The sequence below is a fragment of the Haliotis asinina genome, chromosome 8 (assembly GCF_037392515.1).
Source record: "Haliotis asinina isolate JCU_RB_2024 chromosome 8, JCU_Hal_asi_v2, whole genome shotgun sequence".
Taxonomy (NCBI): domain Eukaryota; kingdom Metazoa; phylum Mollusca; class Gastropoda; order Lepetellida; family Haliotidae; genus Haliotis; species Haliotis asinina.
In genome coordinates, this window is record NC_090287.1 from 30386461 (window position 1) to 30413119 (window position 26659).

Consider the following 26659-nt stretch of genomic DNA (forward strand, 5'->3'; position numbering starts at 1 on the left):
AAGTATTTGCCCATTATGTCAAAGGGCCAGTTTCGATTACCCACATGGTTACAATGTGTGAAACCAGTGTAGTCCCCAAACATGCTGTTGCTGGAATATTGCTAGAAGCGACGCAAAATCCAACTCACTCACTCACTCAACCAAAACAGCATGTCAGTCATGGGTATTTACAACCTTGCAATTTCTGCGATACCGCCACAGATACGAAATCTAAGATTCGGCATGAAGAAATAGACTATTACCCCAAAATACCTTTTCTTATAACTTTTACAAAGTATGGATCATGCCTTCAGAATCCAAGCAACATAACCTTCACCCCTACCCTGTTCCTGAAGGCCATGTATGAATGATAAAGGAGTGGATTACCCTGTGTCCTTGACCCTCGACACTGTCTCCTGTCCATGCATGTAATATACGCCCCTAGTTTGTAGAAGATGTGTTCCGAGACACGCGCCACCAATGTGTTTACCTCTGTTTTTCTATTGTCTTGTGTAAGAACAATGGCAACATGGATGTTTAGGTGTCCAGCACTAATTGGCTTGTCAAGACCCGAGGTGTGTAGAATGAAATCCAGTACATCATCCCGACAATGCTCCATGGCTGCCCTCACTGACACCAGTGAGCAGAAGCAACTGTTATAGTCCAAACTTTACCCTCAGGGCAGACAAATCTAGGTCGCCCTGCAAGAGTTAGATGTTGACCTGACTGTTTAAACCTTGTCATGTTTGGTTGGTAATGTTATGAGAAACATGGATGTGTTCTCTGTCAGTGAGTATATGAATAAAGAAACTACCAGAAGTTTGAATAGAAGGGATGGGATTGGCCCTATTTATTTCCACCTCGCTATCCACCATTCCAAATTAATGCATTATCATATTTGATGCTGAAATAAAGCAACTTTTCTATCAATGCAGTGTGCCATGAAAAAAGGAAATCTCAACATGGTTTTGGTCTAAAAATAGATTCAGCTACTTTGACATCTCTGCTTTGTAGTACTATTAAACTCTTGAAAATCATCCTGAACGTTCTTATGCTGTGCTACAAGGTTAGAATTTATCTTCATCAACCAATGCATGTCATGTTAGAGGTGACTATCGGGATCAGGTGGTCGGGCTCACTGACTTGTTGACAGAAACAATGTCATCAGATCCCAAATGCATAGATCAATGCTGTTGCTGTTGATCAGGGGATTGTCTGGTCCAGGCAGACTGCCCCCACATAACTGGAATATTGCTGAATGGAGCATTAAACAAGAACCCAACCAACCTGTCACAACAGGAGTCTGTTTAGAATGGCTGCCTGGCAACCCACGTTTGTATAAAGAGAATTCATGGGTCAGTGGTCATACTTGACTTGGTTGATTGTCATCATACCCCATTCTCATAGAAAGATGCTCATTTATAACAGACTGACAAAAAATGGGAGACTTTTTTACTGATTTGTAACTACAAAGGCAAAAAAGCCATGGCAACTTGATATCACTGTAGGGAACTTTTCAGGAGATTGTGCACACACGCAAATCCATATTGTAACGATCACACAATGTGTCTGTGGGTGGGGAGTTGGTTTGATGAAATTTGGACATATTTGGCTGTCTTAAATGTTTATCTTTTCAAAGTGTATAGGCAAACTTTCCATTTTATGATGTGCAAAAAAAATGCATAAGCCGGAGGATACAACTACACACCTAATTGTACGCCTTTAATATTTAAAGAGTTATGGAAAACCTTTTCTCTGTGTGATGGGGCAGTTGTGTGGAATTACATGGAGTACTTTGTTCCTGCTCGTCACAAGTTTCGAGAAATGTCATCGAGATAAACTGCCATTGTGTATGATGCTGCTCATTCTGTGGAAATGCCAAAGTTAACGTCATTAATATTTCAATTAAATGTGATCAGAGATAACATAGTAGGCTATGACATTAAGGGCCATATAACTGTACATTGATATCATTGAGATTAGTAGGGATCCCCATGGATATGGAGATGCTGTCTGCCCATTAGACATTCGACAGATGTTACCACCAGGGGCAGTTGTAGCCGATGGAGGCTCATTACTCCACGACCTCTGACTTTTACAGACTGAGGCCAAGACACGACAGTAGTATTGAAGCGCTGTCAGTACACTGTTGTTGCTGTCACTGTAAGTGGAAGGGTGCAGGAATGGGGCTGGCAGCAAACTGGGATACCTCTCCGATACCACATCCTTCTTCCGTGCATCGACTGGCATTGTATTGATTATATTAAACAGCAGGTCATATGCCGCTAAAGTAGCTAGGTACAAATGGCATAGAATCTGTTTCTGTTGAACTTTGGGATGATTTTGAAAGAAAAAAAGAGTTTAGTAGGATGGGGTTTGAGGTGAGGTGTATGGTGATAACAAGTGACGATTCTTTGGGAACAGGCTGCAATATTGAACAGTGAGGTAATTAAGCAGATATACTTAGTGCCTACAGTATATTCAGACACTCTGATTCCCAGACCCCAGGGTAAGGTTAAAAAACTGGAGTCCAGGTTAAGTTTAGATTAAGTTAGCAAGTCTGGATGGCTTCAGCTCCAGGCTCATGCAATATGAAGCATAATTTCTTCCTGAACAATATTTGAATTTGGAGGGAGATCAGTATTTCTTTACAATGTCATTTCTCACAGTCTGCTTAGCACAGTTCAGACATTGCCTTGCATGGAAGCAGATTGTTTTGTGTAAACTGGCGAAAGAGAGTATAACTCTTGATCAATTGTTTCATCTGACAACTGTTTGAAGACGCCTTCAAAGTTATGGGACAAGCTCGACATCTACATAAACTATTGGTCAAGTGAATCCTTATTAAGCTATCTGTAGCAGCAGATTAGGCAAAGACAGAAACCTGAAAATGGTCACTGACTGTATTTTACTTAAACAATCACTTCCAAAGTTAAGTAACTTGCTTTTTATCCAGATGGAGACAACAGATGTATGATGCTCATGATTTCGATCACTGGTTTATTGGAACATGTTTCAGACTACACTTTTCCAACTGAAGTAAGAGTTTTTGCTGTTATGTTCTCTAGTCCAGAAAGAGCTGTGCAGAATCTGAGTGAGTGAGTGAGTGAGAGAGTTTTATGCCGCTTTTAGCATTATTCCATTCTAACCCGGGTCTTCAAGCAAATACTTTCACCAGTAGGTTTACCCCACCACCCCTGACATAAAGTTTGTCCTAAATGAAGCAAGTTTAGTTTTAAGAAGAAAGAGGACCATTTTGAAGGATATGCAGTATGGGATATGTGTATAGGAAATGTTTCAGCATTAATTCGACCCGTGTGAAGGTCCCAGTGTGCATTAGGTCTTCAGCAATCCATGCTTGCCATACAAGGCAACTGTGCTTGTCGTAAGAGGTGACTAACGGGATCGGGTGGTCAGGCTCGCTGACTTGGTTGACACATGTCATCGGTTCCCAATTGCGCATATCGATGCTCAAGTTGTTAATCACTGGATTGTCTGGTCCAGACCTGATTATTTACAGATCGCTGCCATATAGCTGGAAAATTGCTGAATGCGGCGTAAAACTAAACTCACCCACTCATTGATTCGGTTGCTGTTGTGAAACAAGTGGTATATGAGAAGTTTTGGTGATTATATACTTAAGATATTCAGTTTTCCTCAGGTTCTAAATCTCTCATTTCACTTGGGCTCCTTTTGAGTTTAAAAGGAATTATTTGTTTCTGTTAAAATCATATGTATTTGGAGACTAAAGCTTTGGTCTGCAGCCATGGCATAGTAGCTGCACTACTTAAAGCTCATTACATGCCAGGGCAGGCCTCATACAGCACCTGTAGGATGCTTCCACAGTGTGATGATCAGTTTTCAGGGAAGTACAATCATCTGAATTATTAATGGTTGGAGACTGCTTGTTTGAATGTCATGTGAAATCATAATGTCTTCATTGGCATTGTCTCCTGTGTGCTGCAAAGGCGATGTCCCCTCACAACATTGCCTTGACAGAACAATGAATCATTTGTGTGTTTTGTTGACACAGTAATGATATCTCATAAAATATTGAATAGCCTTGGTCAGCAGCGTTCATGCATAATCCATCAGCATCAGTCTTGTCCAAGGACGGCGTGATCATGCGCATGTTATTGTCTTGGACCAGGTGCCTCTGAGGGTGCAGATCATATATCATGGTGGTGGTTATTGTCTTTTACCTGTTCAAACTGTCACCTTCTTACACAGTCATACTCTTCCATGGTCACACTCACTCAGTCATTACTCACCCACTGTTTTATTGTTAGAATATTGCTAAAAGCAGTGTGAAACCATAAAGTCACTCATTCACTCACTCACTCAACCACCTATTCATTCACTCAACCACCTATTCACTCACTCACTCAACCACCTATTCACTCACTCACTCATCCACTCACTCATCCCCTCAATCAACCATCCACTAGCTCGCTCACTCACTCAACTCACTCTTGACCATTATAACAAGTGGGTAGGGATGACAGCAGGACGTTCCAGTCCACTCATTTACCCCTTGTGGTCCACGCACAGAGAGGTGGCTACAGATGTACCTGATGACTGAACATAAACCCACTGCCCCCAAACCCTGTCTCCCCTGCCTGCCCTCTGAGGGTCCAGGCTGTCCGCTACTGAGGTAATCCTGTGTGTAGGTGGCACTGTCAATGTTGTCAAGGGATGTTCACGGATCAGGTTGCGCGCTAACGTAACATTTGTCAATGAGTTTCTGCTGACAGAAGCATTACCGCTTGTCATGGAGGACGTGATGTCTACATGGCCAGCCTTCACCAGTACAAACCCAGCTGCCTGGCTTCACCAGATTAAACATGGGATATAGCCAGGATGCATGCTCACACCATTTTATGTTGAATGAGACAACTATAATTAAATTCCTTGCATGCCTTTATGTGAAATATGCTGTTTGTATGTCATAGAAGCTCTGAATTTTAGGATGTAATTAAATTTATTCAAAGCACAGACATTTTGGGGGAGGAATGACTACCTAAAGTTTTAGCTATTTTTGTTTGTGAATTTAACTCATTGCAGTCTGACATTCCCCCTCCCCCACCCCCCACCCCCACACTACCTTTCCCTCAATCCTAGTGATTTTGGCCCTTTTCAAAGACATCATTCACCCCACCCATTTCTACATATGCTTTTCACCCCTGTGAGATGTCCCAGATGAATCACAATCCTGTGTACATTGATGATGCCTTTTGTCGTATCTACATATTGCTTTTCATCAACAATGCTTTTCATGTAATGTCTTACATATGGCATTTAAATGAATACGTCTGTATGCACATGTATATGCGCATGTATTTATTTTTTTGAAATGGAGGGACCAAACAGTAACCAAACAGTGGAGATTAAAAAAAACAAACAAAAAACCCCAACCCATTGACCCCACTCCTCTATCCTCTCAACCCTAGTGGTGATGTCTTCTGTCAACTACACCATCCTCCCCCACTTCAGTTATCCCCCTCACCACCACCACCACCACCCCACACTCAGACACAACACACACTCACACACTCACTCACTCACTCACTCACTCACTCACTCACTCACTCACTCACACACACACACACACACACACACACACACACACATCTTTTCACACACACACACACACACACACACACACACACACATCTTTTCCCTTCAATCTCAGTATTCCTCATCTACACATTCCCTTTACCCCTCAGTAATGGTATCCTCACCGAGACGTGTTCCACTACCCTCTCAATCAGACCCACTTAATCTAATGCTTAGTCTCTGAATATGTAATTTTCATTGTAACAAACAAACCTATTTAAATTGAAAATGAGCACGAGGTCGACCAGAGATTTGGAACCTGGGGAAATCTAGACTTGCTTTATATAGTGCCTTAGCACTACAGGGAGGGCTAGGCTCTAGAGAAAATAATGTGGTTCAGGAACTGTGAGACAGACTAAGACCCACTGTAAATCTGCTAATGTCTCCAGATCTGCCAGTCTTGTGTTGTTCTCAACCAGGATATAAGCATTGCCCCCTTGGGCGTTCTGTGATCTGTCTTGTATTTCTTGTTAGCAAGGATCTATTCTGGCTGCAGTGCATCGCTTAACCAATTGATCAATATACATCTATTCTCATTGTTTTCTCTTAACGTCATCAATCAGTTGTCATGCATCCTGCCTCCATACTATCACTGCCATCTTTGTTCCATGGGGAATAAACAGCAGGTTGGCATCTAAAGTGTTGCGTATATTTTGCTATAATGTGAGTTTAGTCCTTTATTTTTGTTAGTTCTTCCAGCTGTAGAATTGTAGCCTTGTGTCAGTTACTACAGAATTAGTCAGTTGAAGCCTTGTGTTAGTCCATTCAGGATTGGTTGTGGTGCATATACATTTGTGTTAGTTCTTTCAGGGTTGGTTGTGGCACATACACCCTTGTGTTAGTTCTTCCTGGGTTGGTTGTGGCACATACACCCTTGTGTTTAATTCTTCCTGGGTTGGTTGTGGCACATACACATTTGTGTTAATTCTTCCAGAGTTGGTTGTGGCACATACACCCCTGTGTTAGTTTTTCCTGGGTTGGTTGTGGCACATACACATTTGTGTTAATCCTTCCAGAGTTGGTTGTGGCACATACACCCTCGTATTAGTTCTTCCTGGGCTGGTTGTGGCACATACACCCTTGTATTAGTTCATTCAGAGTTGGTTGTGGCACATAATACACCCTTGGTTTCGCTCTGTCAGGGTTGTCAGTAGTACATACACCCTTGTTTTAGTTCTTCCAGGGCTGGTTGTGGTACATGCACCCATGTGTTAGTCCTTTTGGGCTGGTTGTTGTACACTAATGGACTTGTGTTAGTTCTTCCTAGGTTGACAGTTGTACATCCAGACTAAAATAAATTCTCCTGTGGTACATGTACACTTGTGTTTTTTATCAAGGGCTGGTTGTGGTACAGTTGTAGACAATTATACCCCCTTCTGGATTCTGTGATATAAAACTGGTGTTTATCCCTTATGGGGTCAGTGCTGAAAATGTGGGGGGGGGGTGGGTAGTGTTGAAAATGTGGGAGGGTGGCATATTGTCAGGTCTGGTATTTGATGACCTCTTGGGTCAATAGTAAGAGGATACAAGACATGTTGTGTCACTTCCTCTGGGAACAGTTGTTCTACATTTGGACAACTGATTGGTGAGTTGGTCAAGCAGAGATAGTTTAAGCCTCCTGTTGGCCCCCTAGGGGTCAGTAGTGGTGTAACTGAGTAATTTATTTATGGCTATCTCACGTTGCTGGTATACAGCTAATGGTGAATAATTGATGTTTCAGGAATGGATTTGCCCTGGATAGCCCGGTCCACCAAGCTCGAAAGCTGGTGAGGGAGCTGGATCATCTTAAACAGCACATCAACGATGTTGTTACGGTTAGTGTGGTGACTGTAGTCATTGCTGCAGTAAATCAGTGAGTGAGTGAGTTACTTAGGTTTATGTCACACTCCGTAATATTCCAGCAATATGGCGGCAGTCTGTAAATAATCATGTCAGGACCAGACAATCCAGTGATCCACAGCATGAGCAATCATGCAATTGGGAACCAATGAGATGTGTCAACCCAGTCAGCAAGCCTGACCATCCGATCCCATTAGCCTCTTCTTACAACAAGCATGTGTTACTGAAGACTAGTTATAATCCGAATCTTCAAGGGTCCTTGCTGTTATATTAAGAAAGTCAATACAGTCTTGTCATGAGTTACACTGCAAACTTCTTAATGCCTAAGGTATCTATCACTTCTGGTTGGAGGGTGGAAAGTTTTGTTATTGACTAGGTATGTTTTTTTGGAGTCCCTACTTCTAATTACACACTTTTTAAAAGAAATCTTTAATTTTTTATTGCAACACATTTCTTTTTTGGACATCTTGTGTTTTGTTTTTTTTTTATTCTAACTTGAGTCTCCAAGTAGTAATTGTTATTTTTTCCTGGAAGAAGGCATTTTTAAAAAAAAAATAACACAGCCTGGAGATATTGTATTTGCAGCTACATCCTTGTAGACTTTGTCCGGAAGTTGGCAGCAGGCCATAGATCCAAAATCAAAGCCGTGGTACATGTACACACACATCTGGTTGAGGGGAGCAGCCTAATGGTTAAAGTATCCACTTGTCATTCTGACGACCTGGGTTCAAGTCCCCACATGGGTACAATGTGTGAAGTCCATTCTGGTGTCCCCAACAGTGATATAGTTGGAATATTGCTAAAAGCAACATAAAACCTTACTGACTCAAACACATCAGGAGGTGCAGGAGGAAGATAATATGAATGATGATGATGATGATGATGATGAGAAGAAGAATGATTGTTCACATGTGAACAGGAACAGTTATCAAAAGAGTGAATTATTCATGTTGTTGTTCATATGAATATCAATATTTCTTATGAACTCATGTATGGCTTTCCCTCATCACGCCGAAGACCCAGGTCCAATTCCCCAAACAATTCACCCAGTTACATTGTGAGAAGCCCATGTCTGGTGTCCCCTGTCATGATATTGCTGGAATAATGCTAAAACTACACTCACTCACTCACTCACTCACTCACTCACTCACTCACTCACTCACTCACTCACTCACTCACTCACTCACTCACTCACTCACTCACTCACTCACTCACTCACTCACTCACTCACTCACTCACTCACTGTAGGGATAGTTTGAATTTATTATCTGAGTGAAGGAATGGACCTACATTGTTTATGACTATTGGCGATACTACTGTTTGTTGCAGGTACCAGTAGAACAGCCCCGCACACTTGGGTCCTATCATGCTAAGGTGAGATTGTAGTTGTGAACATGTGTAGTTTACACAGGTGCATTTAGGACAGGTGTTTGTAACATGGGTGTATTTGAAATAAGTGTATGGAATGTGTATATGTGAGGCATGGATGTAACTCAGGTGTATGTAACATGGACATATGTTGTACAGGTGCATGTAGGACAGGTGTGTGTAATACAGGTATATGTAACACACGGTGTAATACAGGTGTATTTGAGACAGATGCGAGATAGGTATATTTTACACAGGTATATGAGACACAAATAGGAAAGACTTCCACTTGTATCACCCCCCTTAAATTTCATTTTAATGAAATCATATGACCTGAATATATATTTCTCATATGATAAGGATGAGGTTTAACCTGTTTCTTTAATTGTATATGAACTGAACATACTGAAAGACATATCCAACTTCTTAAAATTACACTCAAAAGTGTATTTCCTTTTCTTTAAAATAAGGGGGGATACGGGCAGAAGTCTTACCCACAAATATACATCAAGCACATGTTTATAACACATCATGCAGCACAAGTGTATGGCAAAGGTGTAAACAGAAAAGTTAAGGGGATGTGTCCTAAAAACTCAGTGGAATTTAACTTTAAGAAACTTGATGAAAAGCACACCCGATACTATATCCTGATGTGTGAGTATGGACTTCCTCTGTGATCATGCATTATTTCACACCCTTTAACAATAAGGAAATATTACACATGGCGTTGTGGCCATGACAGTGTGTTATCTGATAGTACAAAGTTAAAAGTACAGGAGCAGGTGATGTTGAGACATGGAATCAAGAATTATTGGAAATATCCTAGCAGTTTCTTAACTAACGGAAGGCATTAGCTGTGCTGGTTTTCATGATGCACAATGTAATGACAAGCCTGCAATAATTTGTGCAAAATCACCATGACAAATTGTGTTAAAATGAACAAATTCCTATTTCATTTAAAGTGCTTACTTAAAAATTATTAATCACATTGTATGATTTAAGACAGACAATTCCCAAATTTTAATTTGAAAATTTTATGTTTGAAATGTTGAAAAAAATTCAAAATGCATGTACATAATCATAATGATTTTTGTTTTCTTTTTTGCACAGAGTTTCCAGCGAGACATCTCCCCTCCCCCAAGCAGACTGGGTCCCTCACCGCTTGACCCCTACCTGGTAACTGTGTAATTTGTCTGACAGTCCCTGCAACACATCATTTCCCCTACTGTCTAGCCATCCATGACGTGTTAAAGCACTAAATGAAACTAGTCTTCACTTCCTCAGTTTCTCATTCCCATCTCACTGTGGCTCCTTTTCAGTTTAAATAAGTCGGTTTGTTACCATCAAAATTCAGAGACTAAGATACGTGTGAAGATCCAGATTTCAGCAAGCCATTCTCGTCGTGAAAGGTGACTAACGAGAGTGGGTGGTCAGGATCGCTGACTTGACTGACACATGTCATCATATCCCAGTTGCATAGATCAGTGCTCATGCTGTTGACCATTGGATTGTCTGGTCCAGACTTGATTATTTACAGACTGGCATCATAAAGATGGAATATTGCGGAGTGTGACATGAAACAACAAACCAGCCATGCCAAGTGACTGGGCATTAGTCCGTTAAATATGTAGTGAAGTATAACGGCCCAGGCAGCAGGCACTAAGGAGACCATGATTGATGGGAGACGAAGCATTAACCCAGTTTATAGCATGGTTGTGGTCATGTTGGTGGTGACCAGACACAATTACTTCACGCTGTTTTGTTGACTGCTTTCCGGGTTGTCTGTAGTTGGGTTGAGCTTTAAATGGGAATAGCCTAGGCGAAATAGGCTGTCCTAGTTGGTTCATTTTATCTTATAATAACTTTGTTGCCTCCAAGTTGAAAATTTGTTTTGTATGTCAGTTGGAAGTGAGTGAGTGAGTGAGTGAGTGAGTTCTGTTGAAGTGGACACCAAGAATAAGCTTTGCACATTGTACCATGTCAGGAATCAAACCTGTGTGTCAGTTTATCTAACTACGATGCCTTGGTTTCCAAGGGCACTACTTGCATCCAGTGCCTAGAATGAAATTGTTCTGCAGGCTTAACCTTTAACCTCTGTGGCATATATGATACCCTTTTAGAGATCAATGTGTAATTAAAAGAAACACCTTTTCACTGTCAACACAGATGGGGAATGTTTATTCAGGGCCATTATTAAGAATGATCAATTATTATTAGACTGAAGCGCACTTCCCCTTGTCTGTCTCACTGTCCATGAACCACATTATTGTCCCTACTGCCTTGCACTACCTGCAGTGCTAAAGTCCTAAATGAAGCAACTTTCACAGTCTAGATTTCCTAAGGTTCTGTATCTCTGGTCTCCCCAGGACTCCTTTTTAATTGAAATGGGTTTGTTTGTTACAATCAAAATTCATATTCAGAGACTATGTGTTAGCTAACTTCCCTGATTGGGGTCCAATCCCAAATTTGTCGAATACAATGAAAACATGATGTGCTTATTCCTAGGGATATCGCTTGCTCACCCTATCATGTCAGTGTAAGGTTTCGTCTCAGGTCATGACCAGTCATCCATCAGTCTCTCCTAAAACTGGTTGTAAACACTCAAAACTACTGGAGGAGCAGAGCTGCAGAGAACACCTTAGCCTTGTCTAAAGGTCAAGGTTATTACTTATGTAAGATGTATAACGATAAACTTATATGGAAATAATGACGTAAGAATTATTTTAATGAATTATTGGTTCCACAGGTTGAAGGTCAGGTTTAGGATGTTCTAAATATCAATATTCTTAGTTAATGTTATGATTTCAGCAGGGTTTTCAATAACTTTTGATGCATCAAAATGTCTGTGTCTGCAGCTTTTGTATGTTGAAGTTAAAAGCTTGAACTTGGGAAAACAGGAAATTGTAATAGTTTTTACCAGTTGATTCAAGATAGCTGCCATTTATCAGCACAGTTGTGCTTTGAAGGTATGTTTTTAAATGCATTCCATTAAAGTAATGGAATAACTACTTTTTGTGAGGCGATTATTCTTAAGTGCGTATGGTTGATTTATGATGTTTTATTTTGAATTGAGAAAATGATATTGATTATTTTAGTTGTTCATGTAAATATTAATTAAGAAACACTCTGCTCCTCACCATCATGAGGTCACCATCACCTCTCCACTTATTACTTCTCTCTTCCTGTCTTCCCTCCCCTCCATCTTCACTCCATCACCCTCCTTTCTCTACCTTTCCAATTTATCTCCCCTCCCTCTCCTCTAAATTTGTCACCTCTCAACTGATGCTATATGTAAACACTATCCTTTGTGACTAAATTGTTCATTTGATATTATGTGAGCTACAGTACCTTTTGTTCATTTGATGAAAGTATAAGTATATATCCCAGTAATAGGAATAACCATTGTTAGAGCAAAATCCACGGGACTATTAGGAGATAAACATCATGTGTTGGCCAATTTCCGGGTGTTATTGAGTATTTGTGTTATTGTATTTGAAGCACGGGAATGCATTTGGAACCGACGGCGTCAGCCGGAGATTTCAAATGAAATATTCCCGTGCTTCAAATACTCAATAACACCCGGAAATTGGCCAACACATGATGTTTATCGACATTGTAAACACAAAAATAAACCAAAGGGGTTTTACTGTCTGCACTCGTTTATATCGAATACGGACACAACAGTGAAGTGTCATCAGCTGGCCGTTTCAGCTGGTTCTAATGGTAGCATCTGGAGTTGCTCATTTGTGACGTCATTCTAACTTTACGTCACAATATGATTTGAATGACGTCACCACTCTTGATGACACAACAAAACAATTGTTTACGTGTCAATACACGGTGAATAGTCTTTCAGTTTCCGGGAATCTAATACCATTTAATCATGTTTTTCAGCCAATCAGATTACAGAACACAGTAACTTTTGGTTTACAATAGTGAATCCATTTCTCAATGCTGATCTGAGAAGTTCCAGGAGATACATTTCCATAGCATCACCCACACAGCTTCTCTCCATGATGTCCTGTGCATTAGCTGTATATACACACACATAGATATGGAAAATCAATTCAAGCCAAAAACCGAAATGAAGTCTTTATTATGGCTTAGAACCCATTCTGCAACAGCAGGTGAAACCCATACTTATTTACGTGAGTAGCTGTTCGTGTCAAAATTAATTGTTACGGAATTGGATGAAATGAAGGTTATTTGCCTAGGGCAGTGACTTCCCATCTGACCTTGACAGGAAACTGAAATAATGTCTGTTAACATAGTTTTCTGACTGCTCCTGTCAACCTGTTGACCTCAGCTAATATTAACATGGGTTAGAGTATGAAGTCCTGCTGACAGAATCAGCTGTGTCAGTGGGACGTCAAGACAGGTAGACCAGGTAGCTGTATGACCATGTTGTTGATGTTGTTGTTGCTGTTGATGCAGTCAAGCAGGAAGGCAGTGTCATGGTTTTGTTGTTTCTGAAATAGATATGGAGGGTCAGTAAGGAGTATGTTCGTTACAAACAGGTGTGCTGCTTCCCTGACTTGTACTGGATACCTGGCTGCCAGGTGGTATGGATGTCAGGCTGCACACTTGCTGATGTTAGGCACCCTGTGATGGAAGTGCAAACCAGTAGGTTCTTAGCAACACACCTCGGTCTCTCAGTATTGCATGGTTCTTTGGAAGAGTTCTGCCTCATTTATGTTGGTAGTATAACTAGACACCTCAGTCTTTCAGTGCAGATGTCGCTTCTTGACACCTCAGTCTCTCAGTGCAGATGTATCTTCTTGACACCTCACCCTCTCAGTGCAGATGTATCCTCTTGACACCTCACTCTCTCAGTGCAGATGTATCCTCTTGACACTATATTCTATCAGTACAGAAGAACCTGGGTTTGATTCCCCTTATGGGAACAATTTGTGAAGCCCATTTCTGGTATCTGCTGCAGTGATATTGCTGGAATATTGCAAAAAGGCATCGTAAAAATAGACCATCTCTCTCACTCTGCTTGGAGACCTCAGCCAGTGCAGATGACGTCTCTTCTGGACATATCTGCATCTTTGATGTCCCAGAGCTGGACATCTAGACTTGTGTGGGCTTTCTTGGATATATATGCTTCAGGGTCTGTACGACATACTAATTAGCCATTTGAGTGTAATGAACTAGAAACTGAATCTCACAATGCTAAACAACAGGTCAGAGTAAGAGTTCTAGTTTACCATGCATCATCAATTATTATTTTGTGTTTTAAAGAAGAGCACCCAAACATATGGCCCCAAAGCACATATAACAGCAATCAAATGTTTGAGGAATAGAACATGAAAAGAATTTATAAAATTCAACATATCATAAAGAGTTCTTGGAACCAGCTAAAATAAACACTAACCTCCACCTACATGTATGACACAACGGCTAGACTTGTTGACAGTGTTTTGAACAAGGTAGCAGTGTAAGGAGCTTGAGGAAATGCATCTGCACTCAAGCTGATGGATGTGATTGCCGTCATTAATATTTATCTTAGCAGACGGATTGTGTAGATAACATTTCATAAGCAGAATGTGGAAATATTCTCACAGACATTAGATAAAGTATGCGACTCTTATCCTATTGGTCAAGTTCTGTGACTTCTGATAGCTTGTCATCGTACCCCAACAGGGTGGGACGTGAATCATGGGACAACCACTGCATTATTTACTGACTGACTGGTGTAGTAGAGCATTAAATGCCGTAAAACAAGCTTGTATGTGAAAAACTCTCTGGAAGATCAACTATATGAACTAGAAGGCATGGTTTTAAGAAGAAATGTGTGTTCAGTACACAAGACTGTAAGGTGCATTGAGGCAGCCTGGTGGTTAGCTCATCATACCAAAGACCCAGGTTCAATTCTCTCCATATGGTACAATGTGTGAAGCCCATTTCTTCTGTTCCCAGCCAGCGAATTTTGCTAAACTTGGGTAAAACTAACTCACTCACACAAATATAAACATAGATGCAGAAAAAATGTATATTGTATCTCAATTAAAGCACAGTAATATTCACTGCACTAAATTCTTGACGAAAAAAAAATACAATTCCTGTAATGAAAGACTAGTTTCCTTCGCCTTTTCATTACTTAACACTACCCTCATGTTTCCAATCAGGACCCTTGAAATTAGCAATTTGTTGTCTACTGAATCCCTAGTTTTGTCGGTCAAGATTAAAACCTGAGAAGGCAGTAATTCATTTTGTGATGAAAAGACAATGAAGGATTTGTATCTGAAAAAAATAGGTAACTCCTAGATTAGCCATTTGAGTGTATTGAACTGGAAACTGAGTCTCACTGCACCAACTAGCAGGTCAATGACACGTTCCCCAAAATGACCTTAGTGCTAAGATTTTGTTGTAAGTCTGTGTTAATATATGGTAATTATGGAGGCAGTATTTTGGGGAGGTATGAATGAACAATAACTTAATCATTCACCAAATCTGATCACTGTTTCAGTGATTCATTTGATGATTGTCAAAATTAACTCAAGATTGCTGATGTGAATAACGGAATTGGGTGGTCAGGCTCTCTGTGGAGTTTGGAAATCACACCTGCGAAGACAAGGATTAATGGGAACAGGTGGTCAGGCACTCAGATGTTGTTGATTCAAGTTGTCATATCATCCTGCATAACATGATACTCAGGATGTCCATCACTGGGTCAAGGTTGAGATTTGAATATTTTCAGATCACCTTCATATAGCTGAAATATTGTCCTTGTGTTATGCAACAAACTAGCAATACGGTAGTCCCTCATGAACCAATGAATGTAGAATTACACCACCTCTTTGCACTTGCATGTCATTCAGTGAGATACATTGCACTGATGGAAGTCTACAACAGTTGCATGTTGGCCAGGAGTCTGTCACCAACATCGCCAACGACCAACAAGCTGTAATCTATTGTAATGAGAAGTTACCTCTTCAGGAAATAAGAAATTTTAAGAAACACATTTAATACACTCGCAGGAAATTGGAAATGCTTTTTCATTCAAAACAAGAAACCTCATCTGACTTTGCTAACCAACTAAATCGGAGAGGGTATTCTTCATCCCACGTGCCAGCTGTGATTTTACTGAGCTGCATCATGCAATCTGCACATATATCCCCAGATACGTAGGGCTTTGTTTGATGCTCTGTCAGTTGTTTGCATTGCTCTATAGACTACTAACGCTGCTTGGTAGAGACTGGTGCTGGGTCTAGAGTGGCCAGTCCTAGGTATGGCCTGATGTCTCACTTCACTGGAGCTGTTTCTGATGGAGGAGCTTAAGGAAGTGATTGTATGGAAGCTTCGATTACATCAACCACACATAGAAATAATTGGCACCATGATTTAACAAGGTCAGAAACCTGTTAGATCTTCCATCACTATTAGAGTCCTACTTTAAGTCCAGACTGGTGAAGTTAGGCTATCAATCTTATCCAATAATCGCTCAGACGGTTTAGGCGCTGCAATTTACTGTTCACCAGAAACCTATGATTGTAGATTCGATTCCTGGTTTTCCCTGGGTATTTCTGTACATGATTGAGTCTGGACCAGACAGTCCAGTGATCAACAGCATGAGCATTGATCTACACAAATGGGGTACTAGTCACCTAATTGGTAAATGATGAAGCTGGCATACTGCTAAAAAGCACACAAACATTCAAACTCACTCACTCACTCACTGACATGAGATTCCTAGGTGTATAGGAGATTTGTATAAGAAAGGATAATGCTTTATTTTCCAATGCTACATGTTAGTTGCTTTGTGAATGAACATATAACATAAAACAAGTTAATGATCAAAGATAAAATGTGTGCAGTTTTGGTCAGTGCTTAGAAGGTAACAGAAAAAAAAAGTGTATAACAGAACTAGTCTAAAAAGCAGAATTGCTTTTAAATATATGTGCATAAATAAGCACGTACACTTAGGGAAAGTGTACTTTAATGCACTGAAATAGCTTAGTAGATGTACAAATATATGCATACAGTTAACCTGTAATTGTGAGCATCCCCCATGAATGATTCCCCAGTCACATTACATCTCTGACTGTAAGCTGAGGCCCTTGTATTTGTAGGAGCACCCCCCAGCCCCGAAGACCAGCCCCTACCCCAAGCTGCACAGTAAGGAAAGGAAGTCCCTGGAGAATGCTTCAACACTGCCTGACTATGCTGAAGCCAAGGAGGTCCTGAAACAGATACAGAAGGACCGGTCAGTCCTACAAGCCAACCTGGACCAAGTGATGCGGTCTAGATGTGACACCAAGGCATACAGTGTGCTAGACACTTTGTCACAGGACAGGTGAGTCAGCCTACACGTCCTAGAGAGACAGTATTACAACAGGTGAGTCAGTCTAGAGTGTCCAAGAGAGACAATCTTAAGAAAGGAGAGTCAACCTAGAATGTCCAAATAGAGACAAGTGTAGGACAGGTAAGTCAGCCTACTGTGATTTTGACAGCGTCATTGGACAGGTGTGTCAGCCGACAGTGTCCTAGAGATACAATCATAAGACAGGTGAGTCAGCCTACAGTGTCCAAATAGAGACAATTGTGGGACAGATGAGTCAGCCTACATTGTCCTGGAGAATCAGTTGTAGAACAGATGAATCAGTCTACAGTGACTTAGCCAGTGTCACTAGATAGGGGAGTCAGCCTTCAGTGTCCTAGAGAGACAATCATAAGGCAGGTGAGTTAGCCTAAAGTGTCTAGCTAGAAAGAACCTTATGACAGGTGAGTGAACCTACAGCATGCTAGGAACCATCACAGGACAGATGAGTCAGCCTCCAGCCTTCAGTTCTCTTGTGAGTGCATTACTTTATTATCTGTAGATTCACTTTGGCTGGACATTCTACATTTTCAAACATTGATGTTTCCATGGAAATGACTGAAGACTGTATCCTACTTTTTAGAGACAAAGACTGGAATTTGTTACCAAACAACTAATTATTTTCCATTTTTGTCATTTTACCAATTGTCATGATTTAAGGGGTTACCAGATTATCTTTCAACTCATATCTAACTGTTAGACTACCCATGTGTTGCAGCACAGTGGTGGAGCGTGCACGCATCATGCGCGTTGTGGACGGATGTATTTCTTCTTTACAGAAAGAGATTGATGTGAGTAAAACTCCGTAGGAATTAATATTTGGGCTACAATGACATAGAACCGGTGAAGATCCAGGTTAGGTTTGATCTTCAGTAACACATGCTTGTCGTAAGAGGCGACTATATTGATGTTCATCCCACTGTTCACTGGATTGTCTGGTCTAAACGGAATTATTTACAGGCCACTGCCATATTCCAAGAATATTGGTGAGTGCTGCAAATTCACTTTTTCACTCACGCACTCACTATGACCCAGATTCATTCAGACATTGGCCCAATGTTGGCCCAATTTTGGCCCAATTTTGGCCCAATGTTTACCAGCGTTGGACCAATATCTGCCAATGTTAGCCCAACTCTGCATGCTGCCTGGGGACATGGAGATGCTTCATTCAGTGACTCATTCCTTGCCCATGTTGTTATAATTTTAAACATATTTGTAATTTCTCTATTCAAGTACAGGTAGTTTTGGTTTACTTTCAACATTTTTCTATATTTTGGAATTATATTTCAGATGAAATACTGTACTCTTTGAGCTTTGTGGTCATCAAAACTTATTCTTATTTTAAGTGAAACCTCCAGTTTAAATTATCAACATACCTGACAACTGTGAATTACTCGAGTGTTAAACACTTCCACATTACACATGACAGAGAGAAGTTGAGCTGGAACTAATCAGCATGGAGGCCAAGAAGAATGCTGCTAAAGTAGGCGGGAAATCCCAGCCAATCAGGACCAGTGCCAGAGGTCAAGGTCAAGCTAGAGTTGACACAGGCATCAGGAAAACTCAGACTGGGATGATGGAGAAGCAGAAAATAGGATCTCAAAGCAAGGTAATAATACATTTATGATAATTTCACCTTACAATATATACATCACACCAGAAACTACAAGCACATGACATATTAGGTACAGTAAAATAAAAGAATTTGGGGGTCTTTATCTTCTTTTGAGTAGTGTATTTTATATTTCTGTCATTGACTGAAATACAAATTGGTCACAGTTTGGACTTCATTCATTGTTTGTCATCCATTTCCAAGCCATGTTTGGATGTCCTAAACTAGACTTTTATAGCTGTCATCTATTGCTTATCTCAGGCTCTCCTTGTGGATAGAACATTAAGACCCTCTGCATGCCCACAAATCATCATCGAGCAGCACTATCGTGATTTTTCTATGAGACCCTTTCATATGTTATAACAAAAGTGTGCATTCATTTGCTTTATGCTTAATGTGATATGTATGACACATGATCATACATGATGTAAAGTTTCTTTGTTACCTTCCGCATCAGACAACTAAAGGGACAGATTACCTCACCAAGATCTATGGGAAAGCTCCAAGTCAAAAGACCAGAACCACAGTGAAAGAATCTCTTCACTACCAGAGCAGCACCAAATCTCGCCGTGCACCAGCTACAGCTTCTGTCAAAGGTATCACTCTAACACACTCAGGTAAATCTGCCAGCAGGTATTGGGGGATGCAGTACAAGAAGTGACCAGAGTTCACATGTCCACTGTTCTGGAGCAAAGTGTCAAATGTTCAGTTTGAAATAGTTTGTCCAAACCTTAGAATCTTTAGGTAGGTTTTAAACAGGAACAGCCATTGTGTGTAATTATATCTCTTGGATTGATACGAAGGGATAGCAGAGGTATTTTGAATCAGGTTTCATAAGTTTTATTTGAGGGCATAAGATTTACAGGGGCAGTTTGGTAGCCTGTTGATTGAAGTTAAGAAGTTATAGTCCACACTGAAATCAGGGGTTTGATTTCCCACATTTCTGGGGTGTGAAGCCCATTTCTGGTGTCCCCTGCTGTCCTGTTGCTGTAGTACTGCTAAAAGTGGTGTAAAACCATACTTGATCGCTCTATTGATTACAGAACTGAAGATAGGCATCTTGCTTGTTGGAAGAGCTGACTATGCTGGTTCTGTTTGCAGGAACAGACGTGAAATCTTCCAAGACTCAAACAAAATCCAAGTCCACCATCCATCCACAGCCTCAAGCAGGCGCAGTCTCTGCTCCAAGACAGTACTACTTTAGCCCTGACACTGGATACATACCCCTGGCTGTCGGGGATGCATGTTAGTATTAACTGTGCCCTGATAGGGGATACATACCCCTGGCTGTCGGGGATGCATGTTAGTATTAACTGTGCCTTGATAGGGGATACATACCCCTGGCTGTCGGAGATGCATGTTAGTATTAGCTGTGCCCTGATAGGGGATACATACCCCTGGCTGTCGGAGATGCATGTTAGTATTAACTGTGCCTTGATAAGGGATACATACCCCTGGCTGTCGGAGATGCATGTTAGTATTAGCTGTGCCTTGATAAGGGATACATACCCCTGGCTGTTGGAGATGCATGTTAGTATTAACTGTGCCTTGATAGGGGATACATACCCCTGGCTGTCGGAGATGCATGTTAGTATTAGCTGTGCCTTGATAGTGGATACATACCCCTGGCTGTTGGAGATGCATGTTAGTATTAACTGTGCCTTGATAGGGGATACATACCCCTGGCTGTCGGAGATGCATGTTAGTATTAGCTGTGCCCTGATAGGGGATACATACCCCTGGCTGTCGGAAATGCATGTTAGTATTAACTGTGCCTTGATAGGGGATACATACCCCAGGCTGTAGGGGATGCATGTTAGTATTAGCTGTGCCTTGATAGTGGATACATACCCCTGGCTGTTGGAGATGCATGTTAGTATTAGCTGTGCCCTGATAATGGATACGTACCATTTTTACAAAAATGGTAGATATCTGTACTTTGTTTCAAAAGTTTAGAGTCACTAGTGTAAATATATCCACTTACTTAGCCAATTGTTCCAAAATAAATATCCTTACTGTTTAAAGGTGCTGTTTGTAAACAAATTCTAACATCAAAATGAAAATTGTTACGAGTTCAATAAATGATAAAATTGGGGTATTCTTAAGCAAAGTTTTCACCAAAAGGCAGCTATTAGCATATACTTTTCAACAGTTTGATGCATGATCCTCATGCAGTTCATCTGAATAGGGTTTGCAGTTGGTTCCCCCATGTTAGCAGAGAAATCTTCAATAGAAAAAGTCTTCAATATAACCATATATATATTGTGTGTTTTAATTGTAAGCTTTTGAAAGGAAGTATGTGTCACATTTGTGAGCAAATATCTGTGTAAATTGTAACTTAATGCAAAAAATACAGAAACTTCTGACATTTTGTATTCCAGTCTACAGGAACAGGTGATATTGCTGTTTCAAAAGCGTACAGTAGTCAGTGGTATACAGGTGATACTAGGCAGTGTTATTCAATATACTGATCCATCAGTAGGCAGATAGAATCTTTCCATCATCTTCTTCAGCTCTGGTTCCTGGTCAACTGGTTCCAATGGCCATCCCACTACAGAAACCCAGGCTCGAACCTGGACTGAGAATGCCACAGCCTGGACCTTCATCTGCTGCCTCAACCTTTGTGCCTCCTCCTGTCAAACCACTGGTAACTGCAGGCACTAATGTTGCTATGGTGACAATCCCCACAGAGGAGGTTGAACCTGACAGGTCGCCAGAATTAAGCAAGCAGGTAGGTCAGTGTGTAAGTGAGATTAGAGTGAAGATGTACATGTACCAAACCTGTGAAGGTCCAGAATAGAACTGGTCTTCAATAACCGATGTTTGTCGTAAGAGGCAACTAACAGGATCGGGTGGTCAGTCTCTCTGACTTGGTTGACACGTGTCACCTTATCCCAGTTGCAGTGGTCTATGTTTAAGATAAGACAAGCAAGATTTATAGGTGTCGGCTTCTTTATTGTGAATAACCCACATGCTGATGGTGTTGATCACCAATGTGGTAAATGTCTGAGACCAAAGTCACTTTTTATCTTTCCTCACACATAGATGTCGCTTTCTGATTAGGTGAGCAAGTAATATTTCCCTAAGTGCCCCACTGGGAATACCGAACTTGTTTGGTACTTCAAGGTAGTAATTCTTTATCTTGAATAACATTGAATCATGTATGATATACGGAAATCACTAGTGTTTTGTGAATGCAAATCGATGGAAGGGAGATAACTCTAAATCTGTTTTTATGTTGTCTGCAAACTTTAATGATGGCTTCAAAAGGTTTGTACCCATGCTTCAAATTATTGAAAATTAACATTGAAGAGTTTGGTAAGATTGATACTTTGCTCAGTGGCCACGAGGGGAACATGAGTTGATGTACCCTTCATGTTTGTTTATGTTCCCTGAGCCCATGTTCCCCTCATGCCCAGAGAACAACATATCTGTCTGACCAAATGCCTCTGTGTTTATTTTCAGCAGTTTGAAAACTTTTTTTCTCCCCTCACTCAGCTAGCACATCGTGATGTAAAGAGACAACTGTTCAAAGCACCATAAACGTTTTTGTGTTTCCAGGTACTTCCTCCTGTTGACATCGACAGCATGTCAGAGACATCTTCTCAACGTGAGGTGTACATACAGTCTCCACAGTCACCCAGAAGATCACAGTTTGACACTTCATATCACTACCGACAACAGAGGGTATGTAGCTCAATCACCAATACAACATTATTTTTCACCTCATATCATATGAAGGAATGAATGGAACAAGGTCCCCAATGCCACAGAAGTGAACCTTTATGCCTCCCAGCCTCGGGGCTTGATGTCTTCCTACAAAGTTAACATGAGTAACACTATTTGATGATACCAGGCCCTGATTTCGCGAAACAACTTAAGTTTTGACTCAAATCACAAGTTGAGATTCACAATTTGAAACAGGTAAATTTTTAACTCATCTATGTTTTTAAATCTAAAAGCCCAATCTCTATCCACAAACCTCAAATTGTCTACTGTATTTTGAGTTTTATACTGATTTCAGTTCATTCTGTGAAATGCTTTTTCTCACATTTGTGTAAGACCTCAAACTTAAGTCAAAACTCCTGGTATTGCCTGGTATTGCCTGGTATTGCCAACAGAATGCTAATACATGTAAATTTATTGCCAGAGTGAAGATGAGGAGGAAGATGAGGAGGATGAAGAAGATTTCAACCAGTCTGGAGTCGGTATAGCTCTACCAGGACACCAGCCCCCTCCAGAGCCGGAGCCTTATGGACCAGAGTTCCCTCCCCCTGTGGCCAGACTGCCTCAGTCTATGAAGCTGGAGTCCCAGATCACTTCCGACGTGCTGGCAGAGGACCTGAGACAGAGGGACCTGATGCAGAACAAGGCTATGCAGTGGTGAGTGGGGTCTGGTGTTTGGTCTCATCTCAAACACAAGGTCAAACATGTTCAGAGTAAATAAGAAATGTCATTCTCTTTGAGTTGTGTCTTTTTAATTGGCATGCAGCAACCTACATTGGAAAGCGTACCTTGATAACATCTATTATTGCTTATTGTAAGAATCTGTGGATTGTCAGGTCCCGACTCAGTTATTTACACGCCACATCATATAGGAGGTACATGTATATACTTCAAGCAGTAATTATGTTCACATATGAAGAAATGTCACGTAGTATGTTATTATGTACCTGTAGAGTTTACTAAAATATTGAGAGTGGAGGATAGCGTATATTTTTTGTTAACAGGATTGAGCAGGAGCTAATGGCAAGAGTTCTTACAGAAGTATATCCACTGCGACCTGCTGATCCCATTCCTCATGAACCAGCGCCATCTGTCCACACTGACGACAGTGTGGATGATGAGTCTTTGCTTGGTAGGTCACTTTCCATTTTCTTACAAGAAATATATTTCTTTATTGTCTGGTAAATAAAATGACAGTGGCCTTAGCACTGGCACCCTAAATAAATTGACATCCTGAAAAAAATTTACAACTTTTAAACCCCAAAATATTGAAATCTGAAAAAAAAACAGGTGAAACAAATTTGATGTGAAAATTTCAAAGTCAAAACCCATCAATGTTGTATGCAGAATATGATCACTGTGCACGGCATTTTTGTTGAATAAAATGCAAACTTTGAAAAACGTGCTATAGCTGCAGCTTTAACAACACATACAATAAGTCTACTAGACATCCACATTGGAAAATGAACATCAAAGAAATGCCAAGACTGACACAAGAACAACAGGAGAGAGCCTGTGGCACGATACAGATGGGAGCCACCTATGTCCACATTGCAAGAACGCTTTGTTATTCACGTCTGTACCTACATACCCTTCACCTCTATAACCACTTCCTGACTTTATCAGCAAGGAGTGCCATGGGGAGTGTGGTCAGGTGACAGACTGTTGCCAGACGATAGAGGGATCAAGGAATCAGAGCCTACAGACCAGGGACAGCTACTGACAGCACGTCATCTTCTGAGATTGAGATGGGCCTGAAATGTACAATGTTGGCAGTGATGTAACAGGCAGAGGGTCATCTTCACTGCCAAGAGTTGATTCTGCGTATAGAGGAATCTGCTGATAAAGGGATCGACAACATGCGTATCATTGGAGGGGCAGCTTTTTGTGTTCAAGAGGTTGTTCCGTATGCTGGATGTGGTGTTGTGGTTTGGGGAGGGATTTGTGGACAAGAGATGACGCCATTGATCATCAGAAACTTGACAGTTCAGTGGTACATTGACCAGATTCTACGCCCAACTGTTATTCCGTCTCTCCAACAGCAGCCACATGGTGTCCTTTACCAGCATGACAATGCCAGGACCCATGTAGCCTGAATCATCCAGAACTTCTTAGCAGCAAACCATGTCAATGTTTTGCCGTGGCTGGCATGTTTCCCAGACATTTTACAAAGTGGGATGTCATGGATCTGTGTGTTCAACAACGACCACACCCACCAGCCAACAGACAAGAGTCAATCCAGACTCTTCATGAAGAATGGCAACGTAAACCACATGACGTTATCAGACAACTGACTTTTTCTGTGCATTGGAGGGTCTTGCATGTTATGAGGCATGGGGAGGTTACATATGTTACTAATGGTCTGTATTTTTGAACTTGTGGGATTTTTCGTGTGCTCTGGCTCTTGCATATTTTAACATTCAATTTTGACATCCCACCTCAATATGAGCTGCTGTGACAACGTTGTTAGATGGCGTATGATTGTCATTTCCAGTGTTCTTTATGTTGACATTATGATCTTCTCAATACATTTATTTCATGCATCTATCTTGTTTAGTTTTTACTCCAGATCAATTTTAATCTGTTGTAAATTTCAGTTTTTTGGAAATCAGTTTATTTAGTGGTAACACTTGATTAGGTCCAGGGGCAGTGGTGTGCTGTGTCGGAATACATTATGTGTTATTTTATATTATATCATATTATCAGACAGAGAGGAAATGTGTGAATGTATTCTTCATTCAATAAAAACAGAAACTGAGACAGTACAGTTATAGGTTTTATGTGAGATCAGTACCTTGACTTTCATCATAGTTGATGGATATTGCTCTCTTCCTTGAAAATGTTGGGACCTTAAAAACAGTCTTTGTTTTCTTATGTAGTGAAAAGACTAAAGCAGGTCCAAAGTATCAAACTGTGAGAAAGTTCCAACTAACAGAAGCATCAGATCTACTTAGACACAATTTTTTGATTATTTCTGTTCCGTTTTCAGCAAATAATGTCAGCACCATGAATTATCATTGTCAAAATTATTTTCCGTCGATTGATGTAGCTGGTTCATGGCCAGTGAATAAGCGGAAAAGTTTGGCCAAAAATACCAAAATGTCACCACAAGAGTGGATGGAATGATAAACTGCCTAATGTCAACATTAATTTGAAATGAATATTCCTCGCCATTAATCTGTCTCCCAGACCCAAGAGAACAAATTTAGTCCAAGTCAAGTCTAGATTGCCTCTGCGCTAAGCCTGAAATTATATTCTTCTGGACTTCTCTTGAATTACATTTTTTTTGATATGTTGAAATAGGATCACTTTTTTTCTGCTTCTGAATATCCATCTACCTCCGCAGTGATGGACACCATTGGTCAGACTGGCCTTAAGCTGTTTGTGGACGCAGGTCAGCCGGTAGACAACCATCTTGTCAATGCCCTAGTACGGGAAGTCCTCTCTGAGCAGCTGACCGTCATGCTGGGACAACGCAGTGTGGAAGATGGACTGACGGGGAGGGAAGAGAGGGACAGTGGTGACAGAAGGCGGCTTGAAGACGCAAAGGAAGAGGCATGGGTAGATGAGGAAAATTACAGTCAGCAGGTACCAACAATAAAGTTACTTTTTTGGTAAAAGGTCCATATTTATTCCTCATTTATTAAACAACTAATCCAGTGAATGATATTTTGAGCAGTGATAAACCATTGGGGAACAATGACATGCAGCCACTAAATTGAAAATCCTAACAACCACAACAAAATTGTTTGCTTAGGGCAGATATTTTCCCACTGACCCTACTGTCCCCAATTTCCCACTGTCGGGGTAATCTATACCCTGTTGACTGTCTGTGGAAGTTGGGGACAGAGGGCATCAAGTGCAGTTATATCACTATGGCACTGACACAAATCTTAGATTCTCTTCCCATCTGGGAATTCAAGGCCTGGATGCTTCATGGAAGAAGCTGCCAAACAGATTGGGAGGTCAGCCTGTGTGAATTGGTCAACTCGGTGTCATTGTTCTGAGTAAATTCAAACAAAATTCTTTTGAAATCAAGTTGATAAAGAACTTTTTAAAATAACAAAAGGCATGGAGTACTATTCTGTATCAAGATGGTATGGAATGTTCCATTTCCAGTGTAGTGAGGTTTCACAGTAGTTGGATTGTAATAATCTTCTCACTGGTTGGTGAGTGAGGTAAGTTTTACAATGCTT

At 40.8% G+C, this 26659-nt stretch overlaps 1 protein-coding gene across 1 annotated transcript in view; it reads left to right on the plus strand.

Annotated features, from left to right (window-relative positions):
• LOC137294775 (TALPID3 protein-like) overlaps positions 1 to 26659 on the plus strand; it is a 118955-nt gene that overhangs the window by 79371 nt on the left and 12925 nt on the right. The window contains exons 9-21 of the mRNA XM_067825886.1: positions 7316 to 7409; positions 8764 to 8808; positions 9913 to 9978; positions 16878 to 17101; positions 17844 to 17916; positions 18555 to 18734; positions 19195 to 19333; positions 19839 to 19982; positions 21251 to 21468; positions 22299 to 22424; positions 22888 to 23120; positions 23468 to 23595; positions 25810 to 26051. Of these exons, the coding sequence (XP_067681987.1) occupies positions 7316 to 7409; positions 8764 to 8808; positions 9913 to 9978; positions 16878 to 17101; positions 17844 to 17916; positions 18555 to 18734; positions 19195 to 19333; positions 19839 to 19982; positions 21251 to 21468; positions 22299 to 22424; positions 22888 to 23120; positions 23468 to 23595; positions 25810 to 26051 (1912 nt within the window). The remainder of the gene's footprint in view (positions 1 to 7315; positions 7410 to 8763; positions 8809 to 9912; positions 9979 to 16877; positions 17102 to 17843; positions 17917 to 18554; positions 18735 to 19194; positions 19334 to 19838; positions 19983 to 21250; positions 21469 to 22298; positions 22425 to 22887; positions 23121 to 23467; positions 23596 to 25809; positions 26052 to 26659) is intronic.